The sequence below is a fragment of the Panulirus ornatus genome, chromosome 55 (genome assembly GCF_036320965.1).
Source record: "Panulirus ornatus isolate Po-2019 chromosome 55, ASM3632096v1, whole genome shotgun sequence".
Classification (NCBI taxonomy): domain Eukaryota; kingdom Metazoa; phylum Arthropoda; class Malacostraca; order Decapoda; family Palinuridae; genus Panulirus; species Panulirus ornatus.
Window position 1 is genome coordinate 22192595 of NC_092278.1, and position 16533 is coordinate 22209127.

General features: G+C 39.0%; 1 protein-coding gene across 7 annotated transcripts in view; it reads left to right on the forward strand.

The window, feature by feature from the left end:
• LOC139765547 (anoctamin-1-like) overlaps positions 1-16533 on the forward strand; it is a 98065-nt gene that overhangs the window by 14365 nt on the left and 67167 nt on the right. For 6 of the 7 annotated variants that reach the window (XM_071693081.1, XM_071693083.1, XM_071693084.1 and 3 more), the window contains 3 exons: positions 7541-7669; positions 9522-9712; positions 15626-15704. In XM_071693081.1, the coding sequence (XP_071549182.1) occupies positions 7541-7669; positions 9522-9712; positions 15626-15704 (399 nt within the window). The remainder of the gene's footprint in view (positions 1-7540; positions 7670-9521; positions 9713-15625; positions 15705-16533) is intronic. The other variant, XM_071693087.1, reaches the window with a different exon arrangement.

The window sequence follows — 16533 nt, forward strand, 5'->3', positions numbered from 1 at the left end:
TTTGTAAATAATCTTTCACACTGAATTAGTGCTGCGGTTTGTGATGCTTTTGGCATTTTGATATATTAGCATAGCTTTTTGTTATAGGGTGTTGGAGAAATTAGTAGCCACACTAAGATTGTAAACATTTTCAGCATTCTATTTGTTTCTTCCTGTTCATGCGAATATCATTTGATCTGTTACAAATCCCATTCATAACAACCTGGACCTACTTTTTTTTCTACCATGCCCATGAATTCTCACTCCAGAGGAGTCCATCCTTTCCCTGTCAATGACTGTAGTACTGTTTTAAAGCTGCAAGAGCCTCTGGAGATTGGGTTCTTATAGTTATATGATGATAATTTTCCTGTGTATCTCTCACACTTGTTTTACCTTTCCTATACCCATGGGTGGTATAGTCCTCTTATGCATCTTTTTCCAAAATTATGCCTATGTTTACCCTTTTATTACAACTGGCTTTTTATACTTTCTCGCCCCATACTGTGAAACCCTTTTGTTGTGTTGGTCTTATTGTACCACACTTATTGTACCCTACCTTTTGCCATACTTTTTACCATTTACTACCCAACCTATTGCCTTGCAGTATCTCCTTATTTATTATCCCTACAGTATCCCTGTGCTCTATTCTCCTTAATGTTCTTCTTTGCTACACTCCCTCATAGATTATGTTTTACTGTAAAACTGAACCTCTTACTATACTCCATAACTTTTTTATTTTCATTTCCTTTTTATATTTCTAGTTTTGTGTATGTCCTCCAGTTCTCATCCCATTTTGTTATCTTCCTATTTAGGCCTGACTTTTTTTCTTTATATTTTTCTGTGGCTTGGGATCTGGGTCCAGTAGCTAACCTCTCTAAAGTTAGGACCAGGAAATGGTTTTGAGGAGGAGCATATGATACTTGTAGACCCATCATTTAACATGGGTTATGAGCATTTCTGAAAGATGTTCTCTCACATTCATTCTCTTGTCCTGAATGGCAGGTGGTGATTCTGGGACATAATGCACTAGAGAGCTGGACTTGTGTTTTTAAGACATTATTTTTTTTGTTTCATTTCCATTCCTAAAACTCCTCTTTATGAGGATGTATTTTCTATTTATGCTGATACCTCTACACATCATTTTATATTACTCATTTCTGTATATTCAGCTCCTTTATCTCTCTTTTTGTTATTATTTTTATTACAGCCATACAGTATTTCTTTTATCTTTGCTTGTCATTTGTCGTGGCCATCATATTACTTATTACCTTCTTCGCTGCAGTAGTTTACATAACCTTCCACATGTCCCCCCCAATATTCATCACCATTTCTTCTTTCTCCAAAAGTTAATTTTCCCATATCATCATCTCTGTATGTTAATTGCCTTCCTCTGCAGTGCGAGACACGGGATATTCTGAGGAGTCTCCGGCGTCTGGCTTCCACAACTGCTTCTATAGAAAGTGTGAGGTTATAGGCACAGTTTTTTGAAAGTCATGATTGTTAAATTTTTTAAGCCATTTTTATAACCAATTTTCTGTTCATTTGGCATTTTTGCCATACTTTTCATTTTCTTTTTTGTAATTTTATTACTTAAGACTTTCTAGATAGTGCTTTGCAAATTCTCTCTGACTAAATTCTTCATGCTACCTAACCTGTGTCAAGCTTTAGTTGTAATCATGTTCCTATTATGTAGCAACCCTCAAGTGCCTCTACCCTTGTTTGTTGTTGAAATCTTTTATGGTATTGCATTTTTGCTCTTGTTATGATCATATTGTAATTAGTTTCCCTTCTTGTAGCATTTCTCTTATTTGTTTCAGCTGTTGACATTCATCAGATTTTTTTGCTTTAAAGAAAAATTACCTCTGCTAGTATTTCTTAATGATGTGGTGTTCAGCTTCTATTAAATGTTGTAATGATGTTTCATTGTATAAATTAGGGATTGATTATGATGCATCCAGGAAGTAGATAGCATTTAGCCATTGAAGCTCTGTAGTGAACAAGTTTTTATATGCCAGAAACCATGCAGTTCCCTCCTGGGCAGCATGTGTATGTCACACACCATTTACATTGCAAGTTGGGCACTGATTGTCATGCAAATACAAGCGCACTCAAACCAAAAATAATACCCCATCCTATATTCATCTAATTGAGCTTAGTATAGAATTAATGCCAGAAGTACCAGGAACTGGGTATCCTTGCATTTCACCAGCTTGCAGGGTCAGAGGTAAGGACTGCATTTTAGCAAGAATGCATTCCCAGTCACATGTGGTCGCAGTTATTAACCCTTCTATGGGCAATATTGATGATCATTTTTACATAGCCAAGTGAAAGAGAGGATGATGAAGAAAGTTGGTGTATAGAAATGTTAATGAAAGTTTTGTAGCTTCATGTGGAAAAAAGTGGAGAATAATAGAGCTTGCTGGGGGCTGTTACTTGTTATGAGAGGAAGGATATGCAATTCCTTTTTATTTTTCAAAATAATGGCGACTGCAAATATTTAAGCTGTGATTGCCTATATGTTTTGTGCATTGAGGAAGGTTTACATTTTTGCAGTCTGATCTTTTGTGCTGTCAGATACATGCACAACTTTTAACAAAAGAGTATGAGTATTTTCCATTTCCCTTGAAAAATGAAGAACTTACATATAAAAGTAAAGGATATGGAAAAAGATGACCTGAAATATTTTAAATGGCTGTTGCATAATGCTGAAGCAAATACATAGACCTCCTCAGGGTAGTGATGGAGAAATGGTGGATGAGGGTTGTTTAGGGTGTATGTCATTCAGATTTTCTGTATCCCATTACGAAATGAAACAGAAATACATGTACAGGCAAAGGATATGCACAAAAAAGTGTTGTAACGTAAAGAATAGTACTGCCGTCATGACTCCTGGTGTTCCTTAGATAGTTAGCTGTGTATGCCTTTGGTGTTTAAGGGTAACATGTTGTGGAATAGTGCCTTATTAGTTATTGGTGTAGGAATGAACAAAGTTATTGGTTGAAAGAATGTCATTGATAAAAAGAAAGAAGAGGGAAGGAGATAGAATTTAACCTTCAGGAACAGCAACACTGTTTGGTTTGGAGGTGGGTCATTTTCTCTGTTATTGCAACAGTTCATTGTTTGATAAAGTGGAAAAAAAATGAGAGCAAGGAGCCAAGCAGAAAGATGGAAGTTAAGAAATCAGATGCTTATGTCAGCTCATATAAAAAGAATCTGAAATATCAAGGGAAATTCAGCTTGTATAAAAAGCATCTGAAGTATCAAAGAAAATGACACAATTCCCCGTATAAAAGCATCTGAAGTATCAAAGGAAATGACACAATTCCCAAGAGGGACCAAATATAAAGGAAGTGGTTTATACTTTCAATTGTTGGAGTGAACAAAATTTCATGTTATAGCTTTCTGTAAAGGTAATAGTTTGTATGTGCAGTGAAAACCCTAGAATTCAAAAGTCAGTATTCAGATTTGTTTTCTGGCATCCCACTGAAAACTCAGACAAATTGATATTAACCAAAAATTATAAAATTTAGATTTTGCAGGCTTAATAGTTCTAAATGTTTCCAAACCATTGCTATAACTCTGTTGCTAACATTACTTAATTTTCTCTTGTCAGTGTACTGCAAGCATAATTATGATAGTAGTCTACTGTTTCTGCTTATATAAGCCAATTTCCTGTTGACACTGTGTAAACTATTTTTGTTTGCTAAAGCACTACAAACATAGCTCCCTATCTACTGTCACTTGCATATGTAGAGACCCTGTTCGTGTGGTGACTCACATGAACATAGCATTTCATTTAGGAAATTCAGATGATTAGCAAATGACTAGATATATGACATTTTGATGCCCTGGTTTTACAGTGGATACACAGTCAATTTTCTAGGTATGTGTGTATTAATTTTACCTCTTGCATTGTGTATGATTTTGGTGTAGAGTTCAATGATAATTCTAACCCATCTGTGTATGAAACTGATGAATTATGATGCACCACTTCCTTAACATTATCATCCATTTTTTGTCTCTGTTGTATAGCATGTTGAATGAAGAGGGATTGCTTTGTCAGTCATCATCATTCTCTTTCACCTGTCCATTGTCAGGAGCCTCACCTTGGTTTTGTTAAGAATGCATTTGACCCGACTCTTCTGGGCCAGATCAAATGCATCAAAATATATGGTTAATGCAGTCATTTTCCAGAATATAAAGAACTTAACAACATAAAGTGAAAGAGTACTTGAGGGAGAGAAATTGGGGAAGTGTGTGTGGAATGGTGTATGCAAGGGAGGCACGTAAAGACAGTGATAAATGGAGACCTTTACCATGGTCACAGCCGTAATGGGAATTCCCAGAGGGAATGGGTGTCAGAGGTATAGATAGAAGATGCATTACCTTAGTTTGAGTTTTGCCTAACTTTTTATGAAAAGGGTTAACTTGGAACTTATCATGGCATATAACTTTGTGATTTTGGTTATGGTACTTTTTGAAAATATGTTTATGTCCACCTGCTTAACTGTTTCAGAAGTGGTAGAGGATGTGTGGATCAGGTGTTTGCTTTGAAGAATGTATGTGAGAAATACTTAGAAAAGCAAATGGATTTGTATGTAGCATTTATGGATCTGGAGAAGGCATATGATAGAGTTGATAGAGATGCTCTGTGGAAGGTATTAAGAATATATGGTGTGGGAGGCAAGTTGTTAGAAGCAGTGAAAAGTTTTTATCGAGGATGTAAGGCATGTGTACGTGTAGGAAGAGAGGAAAGTGATTGGTTCTCAGTGAATGTAGGTTTGCGGCAGGGGTGTGTGATGTCTCCATGGTTGTTTAATTTGTTTATGGATGGGGTTGTTAGGGAGGTAAATGCAAGAGTTTTGGAAAGAGGGGCAAGTATGAAGTCTGTTGGGGATGAGAGAGCTTGGGAAGTGAGTCAGTTGTTGTTCGCTGATGATACAGCACTGGTGGCTGATTCATGTGAGAAACTGCAGAAGCTGGTGACTGAGTTTGGTAAAGTGTGTGGAAGAAGAAAGTTAAGAGTAAATGTGAATAAGAGCAAGGTTATTAGGTACAGTAGGGTTGAGGGTCAAGTAAATTGGGAGGTGAGTTTGAATGGAGAAAAACTGGAGGAAGTGAAGTGTTTTAGATATCTGGGAGTGGATCTGGCAGCGGATGGAACCATGGAAGCGGAAGTGGATCATAGGGTGGGGGAGGGGGCAAAAATTCTGGGGGCCTTGAAGAATGTGTGGAAGTCGAGAACATTATCTCGGAAAGCAAAAATGGGTATGTTTTAAGGAATAGTGGTTCCAACAATGTTGTATGGTTGTGAGGCGTGGGCTATGGATAGAGTTGTGCGCAGGAGGATGGATGTGCTGGAAATGAGATGTTTGAGGACAATGTGTGGTGTGAGGTGGTTTGATCGAGTGAGTAACGTAAGGGTAAGAGAGATGTGTGGAAATAAAAAGAGCGTGGTTGAGAGAGCAGAAGAGGGTGTTTTGAAGTGGTTTGGGCACATGGAGAGAATGAGTAAGGAAAGATTGACCAAGAGGATATATGTGTCGGAGGTGGAGGGAACGAGGAGAAGAGGGAGACCAAATTGGAGGTGGAAAGATGGAGTGAAAAAGATTTTGTGTGATCGGGGCCTGAACATGCAGGAGGGTGAAAGGAGGGCAAGGAATAGAGTGAATTGGAGCGATGTGGTATACCGGGGTTGACGTGTTGTCAGTGGATTGAATCAAGGCATGTGAAGCGTCTGGGGTAAACCATGGAAAGCTGTGTAGGTATGTATATTTGCGTGTGTGGACGTATGTATATACATGTGTATGGGGGTGGGTTGGGCCATTTCTTTCGTCTGTTTCCTTGCGCTACCTCGCAAACGCGGGAGACAGCGACAAAGTATAATAATAATAATAATATACTTTGCTCATCTTCATCATTAGTTTTCTCTCTCTTGTTGTAATAAAGACATGGAGATGGAGTTGGAGAGATGTAGTAAAAGAGGCTTGGAGACATCAGGACCTAAACATTCAGGAGGTTGAGAAACATGCATGGGATAGAACAGATTGGAGCAATGATATACCTTGGGGGGGGGGGGGGGGGGGGGGGGGGGGGGTGATAACAGTAGTGTGAATCAGGTCATATGAAACAGTCAGGGAAAACCAGAGAATGGTCCTGGTGCTTGATTGTGGATGATGGGCTCTAGTATTGGTGCATTATTCTTGACAGTTAAAGAGTGAATGTTAACAAATGGGGCTATTTCATCCATTTCAGGTGCTGCCTCAGTGAAGCAGGAAATGGAAAATAAGTTCAAATTCTTTTCTATTTTTGTTGCTTTTACTGTTATCTACTAATGTTGATATTATTATTGTATTTATGAAAATTATAATTATGCAACTCAAAAACTCAACTTATCATTTATTAACTTGGAATGATGTGCAATAAGTATGACCTAAGGGCAGATAAGAATATATTTTTCCCATTGTATACATGTCTTTACTGGAAAATAAGAATTACCATTTTACTATGAAAGAGGGAGACTGAAGATGCTGTGCATTATGATAGGCTAATGCTTAAGATTGTTAATTAATTTACTGTGGAGTTATTAAATATGTTGCCTCTGATTATCCTTACATGAAATACTCTGAAAGCCTAGTTAATTATGATGATCATTTTATGAAATACTCTCGTTTGGAAGCCTAGTTAAAGTGTTTTGTCTGTGATGATCCTTCCATGAAATACTGTGGAAGCTTAGGTAGGGGAAGATGATACATATCTTTACATGAAGCATCTTCTGTTACTGGCCATTATTTTTTGGGATGAACACTGATTTACAGTGTTACCTGCTTAAAAATCATTGACAAAGCCTTTAGTAAGGAAGTACATCCAGATTTAAATGGAATCATAACATTGAACCCAAATGTGAAAGATACACTCATTTGCCGAACAGTTTTGTCATATCTCGTGTGGATGTGTTTGTGTAGAAAGAAAATTTCTTGGTGCATTCATAAATTTCATTAATTGTGTCATATTTTTGGGTACTCCTTACATTTATCCTGAATTCCAAGTATGTGGTGCCTGACTTTACAGAGGTTTCCTTTGCTATAAATTTTTGTAGAATTTTATAGAATATGCAAGTGTTTCATTTTGTACCCCACAAAATATTTTGGTTACCAAATTGTACTCTCTTCAGATTTCTGAGAAATTACTAATCTATCTCTACCCCCAAATCATATGGATTTTTGTGATTGGTGTATTTAATCTTTTTTAGAATATTTTTACATTCTTTATACGGTGAAAATTAAGGTCTTTGTGAAACATTGTTGGTTTGATTAACATCTTAAAGTCTTATATAATTGTATTGGAGTGTAATGCAAAATTTTTTTTTCAATAGAAGATTGTTTTAGAGGGAAGGTTGCTTTATTTAGCATGTTATTTTCATTATAAGTAATTATTTCCACCCTCACTCTTGAAAGATGACCGAGTTGTGTATATAACAATTTATAGTATATCATTCATCTGTATAGTACAGGGTTGGCCATAGTATTATCCTATCATTAAAACTGTTTTTGTATGGCAGGTGTATTACTCCACCACAGAGCTGCATGACCCTGAGGACTTATCAGACATGGATGCTGAGCTCATCGCAGACCACAGTGACGTGGTCATGGAGGATCTCAATGGCCAGCCACCAAACAATACAGCAAAGGTAGATTATATAGAATGTCTTAAGAATGTCTGAAAAATGTTATGTATAGGTTGTAGGCATTTGACAAGATTCATCATCAGCATATGAAGTCGACATCAGGGTTTAGGTGTCCCAGTTCAGTCCATAGGGTAAGAGATTACAGTTCTGCATAATTAATTCAACTCTTAACCTACTGTTTTCTGATCTACCTAGATTGATTATATCTGCTCTCATAGAATCTGTTTATCAGTCAGGAATTCATCTTTGTAACTTAATGTTGTGCTCTCTCTCTCTCTCTCTCTCTCTCTCTCTCTCTCTCTCTCTCTCTCTCTCTCTCTCTCTCTCTCTGACCAAACGTGAACACAATGTTCAAGATATGGGTGAACGGATGAATTGTAAAGAGTAAAGATGATTTCCCTGGACTTAGGTTTAAGGCCCCTACCTATGAATCCAGGAATTTTGTTCCCTCTTTTCACTGCTGCTTTGCTTTGTTCACCTGGTTTTAGTAATTTTTTGTTGATATTATGCCCATCTCTTTCCTCATTTTCTTTTGCAGTCCAACATGCCTTTTTGTATTTGCTACTGACTTTTAAAACTTTGCACTTACTGCTATTGAAATTTATTTGCCACTTATGAGTCCAGTCCATCAGTTTGTCTTTGTCAGCTAAGAGCTGAAGATGTTCCAGTTCATTTGTAGATTTATTTCCCAGCTTTGTATCATCAGTGAATTTTGATATCTTGCAATGCAGCCCATTATCAGTACCATTAATATATATGAGAAAGAGAGCCAGTCCCAAGACTGATCCTTGTGGCACTCCACTTGCTACATCTTACCAGTCTAAGACTTGACTATTAATGACACCTCTGTTTATTATCAGTCAGTGAATTTTCCATCTACTGAAATACCTCATCAGTGCCTTGCAACTTAATTTTTGCTATTAACCTTTGATAGAGAGCCTTATTGAAAGATTTTGAAAATTTAGGTAGATAACATTAATTGCTTTTTGTCTTACATGTTGATTGTATCTCAAGAGAAATCAAACAGATTTGTCAGATATGAGTGATTTCATGAAAAATCATGCTGAGAATCATCTGTTAAGTGATGGTCCCATAAATGGTTTACAATTCTATCTTGAATGATGGTTTCCTTAAGTTTTCCAACTACAAATGTTAAGCTAATAGGACGATGATTTTCAGGCAGTGCCATGTTACCGTATTTGAATATTTGTGTTACATTGGCAAACTTCCATTTATCTAGAACCTTTCCCCTGGCAATTGAGTTATTGAAAAGGGCAGTCAAGGGCGTAGCTGTCACTTTTTTCCTCTTTAATGGTTCTTGGATAAAACTCATCAGAGCTTGTCGTTTTATTTATTTTTGTACCATTTATTGCAGAAGACATGTTTTTGGCTTTTATGTAAGTTTGTTGAATGACATTCTCCTCTCTTATTAATGAAACTGGATTTAGGACATTGGTTTTGTCATCTGTCGTAAACACAGATGCAAAAAAGTGCTGAAAAGAGTTAGTTCAGTTTATGGTTTAGAGAGTAGCATCTGTAGTTATTGTTGAATTATGGTTTCTTATTATGGAATGGCTTAGAGAGTAAAGTCATTAGTAAATGGTGGTCAGTATTGGTTCTGTGTAGGTAATTTTCTATAGAAGACGCTGCATTTTACTCAGTTTTTGGGTTATTCAAGAAATCTAATGACTATTCCAAACATAAGAATATGCTCGAGAGTTTTGTAGAAAATTCTGAATGATAATGATAACAATTTTGGGCTTTTCTTTAGAGTGAGGTTTGAGGATTGATATATTTTTTACCAGAAGTAACTGAAGTTTACCAAAAACAACTTATGACCTCGTAAAAATTTCAGGCAAAGCAACATCCTCACCTTTATATGAGTGATGGGGTGCGCAGCATTGACTTTGTTCTAGTATCGAAAGAGGTAGATACAGATGATCACACTGAACATGAACAAGAAGAACGCCGTGAAGTGTTTGAGAAGAACCTTACCAAAGAAGGTCTTGTTCTTGAAGTGGATAAAGTTGAAGATGTTCCACTCAGGTTAGTCAAACTACAATATTCCAGTACATATATAACTGAGTGTCATATGTGTTGTGAGTTGAGTTGATCATGTAGGGAGTGACCGGATAAGTGAGAGGTGTAGAGGTAACCAAACTTTAAGAGACCTGACCAAGATGAGCTGAAATGGTTTGGGCACTTTGAGAGCATGAATGAAGAAAGACTGACTGTTGTATGGTTGTGAGGCATTGGCTACAGATAGGGTTGTGCAGAGGAGGGTGGATGTGTTGGAAATGAAATGTTTAAGGACAATATGTGGTGTGAGGTTGTTTGATCGAGTAAGTAATGAAAGGGTAAGAGAGAAGTGTGGTAATAAAAAGAGTGTGGTTGAGAGAGCAGAAGAGGGTGTATTGAAATGGAGAGAATTTATTTATTTATTTAATATACTTAATCACCGTCTCCTTTGTTAGCTAGGTAGTGCAAGCAAACAGATGAAAGAATGGCCCAACCCATCCACATACACCTGTATATACATAAACGCCCACACACGCACATTTACATACCTATACATTTCAATGTATACATACATATACATACACAGACACATTCATATGTACATTATACATGTACATTATTCATACTTGCTGACTTCATCCATTCCTGTCGCCACCCTACCACACAAGAAATAGCATTCTCCCCAGTTCCTTTAAGTTCACATATGCAAACTCACACTCCAACTAACATATCTCTTTCCACTGCTAAACCAGATAGCCTTGCTTTTATTCACATTTATTCTCATCATTCTCCTTTCACTCGGACTCCTATACTTATTCACTATCTTCTGTCATTTTTTTTACTTAATTATGCCACCAGAACCATGCCATAAGGAAACAACAACTACCTCATTTTCCCCACTCCCAATTGACTACAAACATACCCTTCCTTCCAAGATCCTTGCATTTACCTCCTTCAGCACTCAATACATGAATAGATTGAATAGCCATGGTGATATTACACTTCCTTGCTGCAGACCTAATTTCACCTTGCTGTTTCCATCACTTCTTCATTAGTTTTACTCCCTCATATGTTCTCTTTTTAACTTTCTAAAATGGGAAACAGAAGAAGGAGTCACGCGGGGAGTGCTCATCCTCCTCGAAGGCTCAGATTGGGGTGCCTAAATGTGTGTGGATGTAACCAAGATGTGAAAAAAGGAGAGATAGGTAGTATGTTTGAGGAAAGGAACCTGGATGTTTTAGCTCTGAGTGAAACGAAGCTCAAGGGTAAAGGGGAAGAGTGGTTTGGGAATGTCTTGGGAGTAAAGTCAGGGGTTAGTGAGAGGACAAGAGCAAGGGAAGGAGTAGCAGTACTCCTGAAACAGGAGTTGTGGGAGTATGTGATAGAATGTAAGAAAGTAAATTCTCGATTAATATGGGTAAAACTGAAAGTTGATGGAGAGAGATGGGTGATTATTGGTGCATATGCACCTGGGCATGAGAAGAAAGATCATGAGAGGCAAGTGTTTTGGGAGCAGCTTAATGAGTGTGTTAGTGGTTTTGATGCACAAGACCAGGTTATAGTGATGGATGATTTGAATGCAAAGGTGAGTAATGTGGCAGTTGAGGGAATAATTGGTATACATGGGGTGTTCAGTGTTGTAAATGGAAATGGTGAAGAGCTTGTAGATTTATGTGCTGAAAAAGGACTGATGATTGGGAATACCTGGTTTAAAAAGCGAGATATACATAAGTATACTTATGTAAGTAGGAGAGATGGCCAGAGAGCGTTATTGAATTACGTGTTAATTGACAGGCGCGTGAAAGAGAGACTTTTGGATGTTAATGTGCTGAGAGGTGCAACTGGAGGGATGTCTGATCATTATCTTGTGGAGGCTAAGGTGAAGATTTGTATGGGTTTTCAGAAAAGAAGAGTGAATGTTGGGGTGAAGAGGGTGGTGAGAGTAAGTGAGCTTGGGAAGGAGACTTGTGTGAGGAAGTACCAGGAGAGACTGAGTACAGAATGGAAAAAGGTGAGAACAATGGAAGTAAGGGGAGTGGGGGAGGAATGGGATGTATTTAGGGAATCAGTGATGGATTGCGCAAAAGATGCTTGTGGTATGAGAAGAGTGGGAGATGGGTTGATTAGAAAGGGTAGTGAGTGGTGGGATGAAGAAGTAAGAGTATTAGTGAAAGAGAAGAGAGAGGCATTTGGACGATTTTTGCAGGGAAAAAATGCAATTGAGTGGGAGATGTATAAAAGAAAGAGACAGGAGGTCAAGAGAAAGGTGCAAGAGGTGAAAAAAAGGGCAAATGAGAGTTGGGGTGAAAGAGTATCATTAAATTTTAGGGAGAATAAAAAGATGTTCTGGAAGGAGGTAAATAAAGTGCGTAAGACAAGGGAGCAAATGGGAACTTCAGTGAAGGGCGCAAATGGAGAGGTGATAACAAGTAGTGGTGATGTGAGAAGGAGATGGAGTGAGTATTTTGAAGGTCTGTTGAATGTGTTTGATGATAGAGTGGCAGATATAGGGTGTTTTGGTCGAGTTGGTGTGCAAAGTGAGAGGGTTAGGGAAAATGATTTGGTAAACAGAGAAGAGGTAGTAAAAGCTTTGCGGAAGATGAAAGCCGGCAAGGCAGCAGGTTTGGATGGTATTGCAGTGGAATTTATTAAAAAAGGGGGTGACTGTATTGTTGACTGGTTGGTAAGGTTATTTAATGTATGTATGACTCATGGTGAGGTGCCTGAGGATTGGCAGAATGCGTGCATAGTGGCATTGTACAAAGGCAAAGGGGATAAGAATGAGTGCTCAAATTACAGAGGTATAAGTTTGTTGAGTATTCCTGGCAAATTATATGGGAGGGTATTGATTGAGAGGGTGAAGGCATGTACAGAGCATCAGATTGGGGAAGAGCAGTGTGGTTTCAGAAGTGGTAGAGGATGTGTGGATCAGGTGTTTGCTTTGAAGAATGTATGTGAGAAATACTTAGAAAAGCAAATGGATTTGTATGTAGCATTTATGGATCTGGAGAAGGCATATGATAGAGTTGATAAAGATGCTCTGTGGAAGGTATTAAGAATATATGGTGTGGGAGGCAAGTTGTTAGAAGCAGTGAAAAGTTTTTATCAAGGATGTAAGGCATGTGTACGTGTAGGAAGAGAGGAAAGTGATTGGTTCTCAGTGAATGTAGGTTTGCGGCAGGGGTGTGTGATGTCTCCATGGTTGTTTAATTTGTTTATGGATGGGGTTGTTAGGGAGGTGAATGCAAGAGTTTTGGAAAGAGGGGCAAGTATGAAGTCTGTTGGGGATGAGAGAGCATGGGAAGTGAGTCAGTTGTTGTTCGCTGATGATACAGCGCTGGTGGCTGATTCATGTGAGAAACTACAGAAGCTGGTGACTGAGTTTGGTAAAGTGTGTGAAAGAAGAAAGTTAAGAGTAAATGTGAATAAGAGCAAGGTTATTAGGTACAGTAGGGTTGAGGGTCAAGTCAATTGGGAGGTGAGTTTGAATGGAGGAAAACTGGAGGAAGTGAAGTGTTTTAGATATCTGGGAGTGGATCTGGCAGCAGATGGAACCATGGAAGCGGAAGTGGATCATAGGGTGGGGGAGGGGGCGAAAATTCTGGGAGCCTTGAAGAATGTTTGGAAGTCGAGAACATTATCTCAGAAGGCAAAAATGGGTATGTTTGAAGGAATAGTGGTTCCAACAATATTGTATGGTTGCGAGGCGTGGACTATGGATAGAGTTGTGCGCAGGAGGATGGATGTGCTGGAAATGAGATGTTTGAGGACAATGTGTGGTGTGAGGTGGTTTGATCGAGTAAGTAACATAAGGGTAAGAGAGATGTGTGGAAATAAAAAGAGCGTGGTTGAGAGAGCAGAAGAGGGTGTTTTGAAATGGTTTGGTCACATGGAGAGAATGAGTGAGGAAAGATTGACCAAGAGGATATATGTGTCGGAGGTGGAGGGAACGAGGAGAAGAGGGAGACCAAATTGGAGGTGGAAAGATGGAGTGAAAAAGATTTTGTGTGATCGGGGCCTGAACATGCAGGAGGGTGAAAGGAGGGCAAGGAATAGAGTGAATTGGAGCGATGTGGTATACCGGGGTTGACGTGCTGTCAGTGGATTGAATCAAGGCATGTGAAGCGTCTGGGGTAAACCATGGAAAGCTGTGTAGGTATGTATATTTGTGTGTGTGGACGTATGTATATACATGTGTATGGGGGTGGGTTGGGCCATTTCTTTCGTCTGTTTCCTTGCGCTACCTTGCAAACGCGGGAGACAGCGACAAAGCAAAAAAAAAAAAAAAAATGACTCATGGTGAGGTGCCTGAGGATTGGCGGAATGCGTGCATAGTGCCATTGTACAAAGGCAAAGGGGATAAGAGTGAGTGCTCACATTACAGAGGTATAAGTTTGTTGAGTATTCCTGGTAAATTATATGGGAGGGTATAGATTGAGAGGGTGAAGGCATGTACAGAGCATCAGATTGGGGAAGAGCAGTGTGGTTTCAGAAGTGGTAGAGGATGTGTGGATCAGGTGTTTGCTTTGAAGAATGTATGTGAGAAATACTTAGAAAAGCAAATGGATTTGTATGTAGCATTTATGGATCTGGAGAAGGCATATGATAGAGTTGATAGAGATGCTCTGTGGAAGGTATTAAGAATATATGGTGTGGGAGGCAAGTTGTTAGAAGCAGTGAAAAGTTTTTATCAAGGATGTAAGGCATGTGTACGTGTAGGAAGAGAGGAAAGTGATTGGTTCTCAGTGAATGTAGGTTTGCGGCAGGGGTGTGTGATGTCTCCATGGTTGTTTAATTTGTTTATGGATGGGGTTGTTAGGGAGGTGAATGCAAGAGTTTTGGAAAGAGGGGCAAGTATGAAGTCTGTTGGGGATGAGAGAGCATGGGAAGTGAGTCAGTTGTTGTTCGCAGATGATACAGCGCTGGTGGCTGATTCATGTGAGAAACTGCAGAAGCTGGTGACTGAGTTTGGTAAAGTGTGTGAAAGAAGAAAGTTAAGAGCAAATGTGAATAAGAGCAAGGTTATTAGGTACAGTAGGGTTGAGGGTCAAGTCAATTGGGAGGTGAGTTTGAATGGAGAAAAACTGGAGGAAGTGAAGTGTTTTAGATTTCTGGGAGTGGATCTGGCAGCGGATGGAACCATGGAAGCAGAAGTGGATCATAGGGTGGGGGAGGGGGCGAAAATTCTGGGAGCCTTGAAGAATGTGTGGAAGTCGAGAACATTATCTCGGAAAGCAAAAATGGGTATGTTTGAAGGAATAGTGGTTCCAACAATGTTGTATGGTTGCGAGGTATGGGCTATGGATAGAGTGGTGCGCAGGAGGATGGATGTGCTGGAAATGAGATGTTTGAGGACAATGTGTGGTGTGAGGTGGTTTGATCGAGTAAGTAACGTAAGGGTGAGAGAGATGTGTGGAAATAAAAAGAGCGTGGCTGAGAGAGCAGAAGAGAGTGTTTTGAAATGGTTTGGGCACATGGAGAGAATGAGTGAGGAAAGATTGACCAAGAGGATATATGTGTCGGAGGTGGAGGGAACGAGGAGAAGAGGGAGACCAAATTGGAGGTGGAAAGATGGAGTGAAAAAGATTTTGTGTGATCGGGGCCTGAACATGCAGGAGGGTGAAAGGAGGGCAAGGAATAGAGTGAATTGGAGCGATGTGGTATACCGGGGTTGACATGCTGTCAGTGGATTGAATCAGGGCATGTGAAGCGTCTGGGGTAAACCATGGAAAGCTGTGTAGGTATGTATATTTGCGTGTGTGGACATATGTATATACATGTGTATGGGGGTGGGTTGGGCCATTTCTTTCGTCTGTTTCCTTGCGCTGCCTCGCAAACGCGGGAGACAGCGACAAAGCAAAAAAAAAAAAAAAAAAAATCTGTTCAGTTGAAAGGATCAATGTAAGTTGGGATTTTATTCACCTAGAACATTCTTTGCAGGTTTGTGAAGATTAATGCACCATTTGAAGTATGCACAAGGTATGCTGAGATCCTGAAGCTTCGCATGCCAATGAAAGAGGTGAGATGTGTTCAGTTCATAAGCTTTTTGTATTGATTTATTTAGTTGATTCTCAAAGTTTCTTTGACAAATTAACTTATTTATCACTGACAGTTGTAAGATTAACAGAAAAAGATATGAAGAAAATTACAAGAAAGCAATTTAAATGAAATGGTATTAATGTGTCTAATTATAGTAATTATAGTAATTAATGGTTTTCATGTCTTGATGTCATTTTTTTTTGTCTTAGAATTGATTCAAGAATGGATTTACCATTTTTTTCTCTATGTATTTTGGAAATGAAATGTATGAGGACAGTATATGGCATCAAGTACTTTGATGGAGTAAGTGATAAAAGGGTAAGAGACTGGTGAGGTATAAAAAGAGGGTGTGCTGTAGTGTTTCAGACATATGGAGAGAATGAGTGAGGAAAGGATGACAAGGAGGATATATGTGTCAGAAGTGGAGGGAATAATGAGAAGAGGGAGACTAAAAGGAATGGGAGTTGGGGGCTGGAAATCCTCCCCTTCAGATTTTACTTTTCCAAAAGAAGAAACAGAGAAGGGGCCAAGCGAGGATTTTCCCTCCAAGGCTCAGTCCTCTGTTCTTGACACTACCTTGTTAATGCGGGAAATGGCTGTCAGTGGACTGAACCAGGGAATGTGAAGTGTCTAGGGTAAACCATATAAAGGTCTGTGCGGCCTGGATGTGCATACGGAGCTGTGTTTTCAGTACATTACACAGTAGTGATACGTATGGGGAGGGAAGGAAGGAGGTAGCATTGTGGTATGAACTGTATCAGTGTGTTCCAGGAGGAAGGATGAAACAGTATGTCTGGGAATGATCATGG